The sequence below is a fragment of the Pinus tabuliformis genome, chromosome X, assembly GCF_031772625.1.
Source record: "Pinus tabuliformis cultivar Carrire ecotype Pingquan chromosome X, CPIR1, whole genome shotgun sequence".
Lineage (NCBI taxonomy): Eukaryota > Viridiplantae > Streptophyta > Pinopsida > Pinales > Pinaceae > Pinus > Pinus tabuliformis.
Window position 1 is genome coordinate 1,080,560,801 of NC_142308.1, and position 3,097 is coordinate 1,080,563,897.

General features: G+C 38.2%; 1 protein-coding gene across 1 annotated transcript; it reads right to left on the minus strand.

The window, feature by feature from the left end:
• Positions 1–1,674: 1,674 nt before the first annotated feature.
• Positions 1,675–3,097, minus strand: LOC149143571 (BTB/POZ domain-containing protein At1g63850-like). Its single transcript, XM_089450361.1, has one exon. The coding sequence runs from the start codon at positions 3,060–3,062 to the stop codon at positions 1,815–1,817; it is 1,248 nt and encodes a 415-aa protein (XP_089306487.1). The 5' UTR covers positions 3,063–3,097; the 3' UTR covers positions 1,675–1,814.

A 3,097-nucleotide genomic window follows, 5' to 3' on the forward strand; every position in this document is an offset into this window, starting at 1 on the left:
TAGGGAGTTCTCTTTCCCCGCTACTTGCAATGGATGGCCTAAGTTTGCATATCAAGGGTCACTGCCGACCTCATGATCGGTAAAAAAAATTACATTTCCCCAATCAAAATGCTCTCAAGGGTCACTAAAAAAATTACATTTCCCCAATCAAAATGCTCTCAAGGGTCACTGCCGACCTCTTATGATCGGTAAAAAAAATTACATTTCCCCCGTGTAATGATATTTTGATTTTCGGAATGCTCTGTCGTCTCACCTGGGTATGTATTTATAACATTCTGAAATTTTTTGAAAAGGCCATAGGTCTACAAATAAATGAAAATAAAATTTTCTTTTATCATGAGAAAATCATTGGAATTGCAATAAGGAAATCATTGAATACATGGTACAGTTGTTTAACATTAAAGCAAGAGTTATAAAGGACAGAATGAAATACTTGGGATTTCACCTTAAACCCTCTTGCTATATTGGAGCGGAGCACACTGGTAATGGATCACTGATCGTCGACCAGCATTATAAAATCGTTAATAGACTGACAACAAACTTCATCTGGGGTGGATGTAAAGAAAAAAGGAAAGATCATCTAACAAAACTTTCAAACATTACTCTTTTTAAGGATCTAGGAGGCTGGGCGATCATAGATATTCGGACTTTCAAACATTACTCTTTTTAAGGATCTAGGAGGCTGGGCGATCATAGATATTCGGAAATTTGCAATAGCCTTGTTGTGTAAATCTCTATGTGAATCCATAAAAAAGAAGTATATGGGAAAAAAAGATTTCACCTATTGGTACAGGAAAGGCACTATTGGTACAGGAAAGGCACTATATGGGAAAAAAAGATTTCACCTATTGGTACAGGAAAGGCACTATAGGTTCCCCATATGGCTCTGCTATCTGGCAGAGTTTTCATAAAATTGAATCTTTTTTCCTACAAAATCTCTCTTAGAACTTACAAAATGGGAGCAGCGTGTGTATAAATTATGATCCCATTTTTGGAACAGGGAAAGAGCACCTGATACCAAAGCAAATTAAATCTGTTTTACTGGCTGGCAGGGACCCTTTCCCATATGGAAAGAAGCCCAAGAATTTGGTCTGGGTCGGTGAGTTTCGAAGATTCCGTTTCCAATTCGGATTCATTTGTTTGGTGTTTCTGAATTCTAATTAATCGTTCTTTTGTTCTCATTCCGGTTCGTAATTAATCCAACTTTTTCTTCTCATTTATAAAAATGAAACAGCAAGGGATGACATATGACCATGCTGTCTGAACTACCCCCAAAGAAAACTGTAATGCGATGGGAACTGTAATCCTATGGGTCGTATTAGATATAGTTCCAGCCTGTTATTTTTAATTACGATCATCTCTATAAAATCTTCAAGCTTTTTATTTTATTTTTTATTTTTAGTAAATAATATCATTTAAAACATCAAATTTAAAATGGCTTCAATTGATGATCAGAAACCGCTGACAATGATGATAAGAAGAGTGAAATATACTTCGCGCTATAAAGTTAAACACCTATAAAAAAACAGATTACGGCAAAACCATATAAAATTAAAAAAGAAATAGGAAATTACAGAGAAAACACCATGATAAGGGACAACAAAACTCCAAAGTTGAATAAATATATTCAAAGGAAACCAACCAGAAAGTTGACACCGACACAAAATTGGGTGAATAACAAAATGGTGTCACTTATACATAGTAAATATATACATAGTCTCCATCATCCTCATAATATTTTCTGTCAAACTGTGGCGTGAGTTCTGTCAAAATGTGGCGTCACTGCTCTTTAAGTTCGATCATCCTCCCATCGGTTAATTCTCGCTGGCGAAGGAATCATGCAGTTTCTTAACCCACCATTCCATTACACCACGGCTGCCTCTGACCTCAGGTTTAAATTTACAAGTTTCCTTCCAAATTTGGAAAACACGTCTTTGCTCAGAGAGCGGAAGTGTTTCAGCTACATCAATTAATCTTTCTTCCAATGTGTCTCTATCCTTTGGAATTTTAATGCACCTCACCATAGTGTCAAGCCAATTTGATAGAAAAGAAACGCGAATGGATGTGGGGGTAATTATCTCTCCATTACCCAGAGATGTAAGAAAACAATTCACTAGAATATCTATTATATGTTTTACACACACGTCATTGTGTGTTACACTATTTACTGCGCCTCGAAGGGAGACATCTTCAGAAAAGTTATGGAAGACCGTTCCAAACAATTCCCGATCAGACCTGCGAATGAGGTCCACTAACCACAACAGGTTCGCGTAAGCATTATTAATGCTCGAAATATTGATGATACTGGTCGAATTACTGGTTATTTTACGAGATCCTATGAACTCGATGTTGAAACCAAACGCTTTCAGAAGTACACGTGTGCACGTATCCGCAACAACCGAGGATGCATCAAAGTAGCGCTCAATAGAATCCGCGACAATATTGCGATAGGATGAATCACTCCAAATATATGAAGATATAAAAATTGGACCAGATCGAACATTGGAAACTAAGACGGTAAACAACATTTCTTGTAGAGACTCTTCCAGAAATAGTAAACCCTCATTGATATCGGACTTACCTACATTCATGCCAAGTCTAGCGGCTAACTCAATCGGAAAAGTACTTAACTGCAGAGACGACAGCAGGTTACGCAGTTCGGCTCCTTGCGCGGGAGTCCAACGAACCGCATTCAAATACCCCATACACTCCTGCACGCACTTATGAAACAACAGTTGAGCAGCCACAGGAAGAATAGCGAGAGCATCGTCCACGCTGGCGAAACAAAACCGCTTGGTTGTTGCTTGAGAAGAATACATGAGGCGAAGGCATTTAATATAATTGTCGAAACTGTGAGTACTTGTTACCGTGATTTGAAGAGGCCGTTGCTTGTCCAAAGACCAGCGCTCCGATAACATGGTTTCATAAAATTCACATTTTCTCAAAACCTGGGAATGAAGATAAAGGGGGTTTTCTTCATAATCTGCACCCTCTGAATCGAGTAACCGTAATATTATATCAGCAGTGTTCTTCTCTCCGAATTGCAGCAGCTGTTTGCCCATTGTGATATCGTATGAGATATCCTCTACCCGCTGAG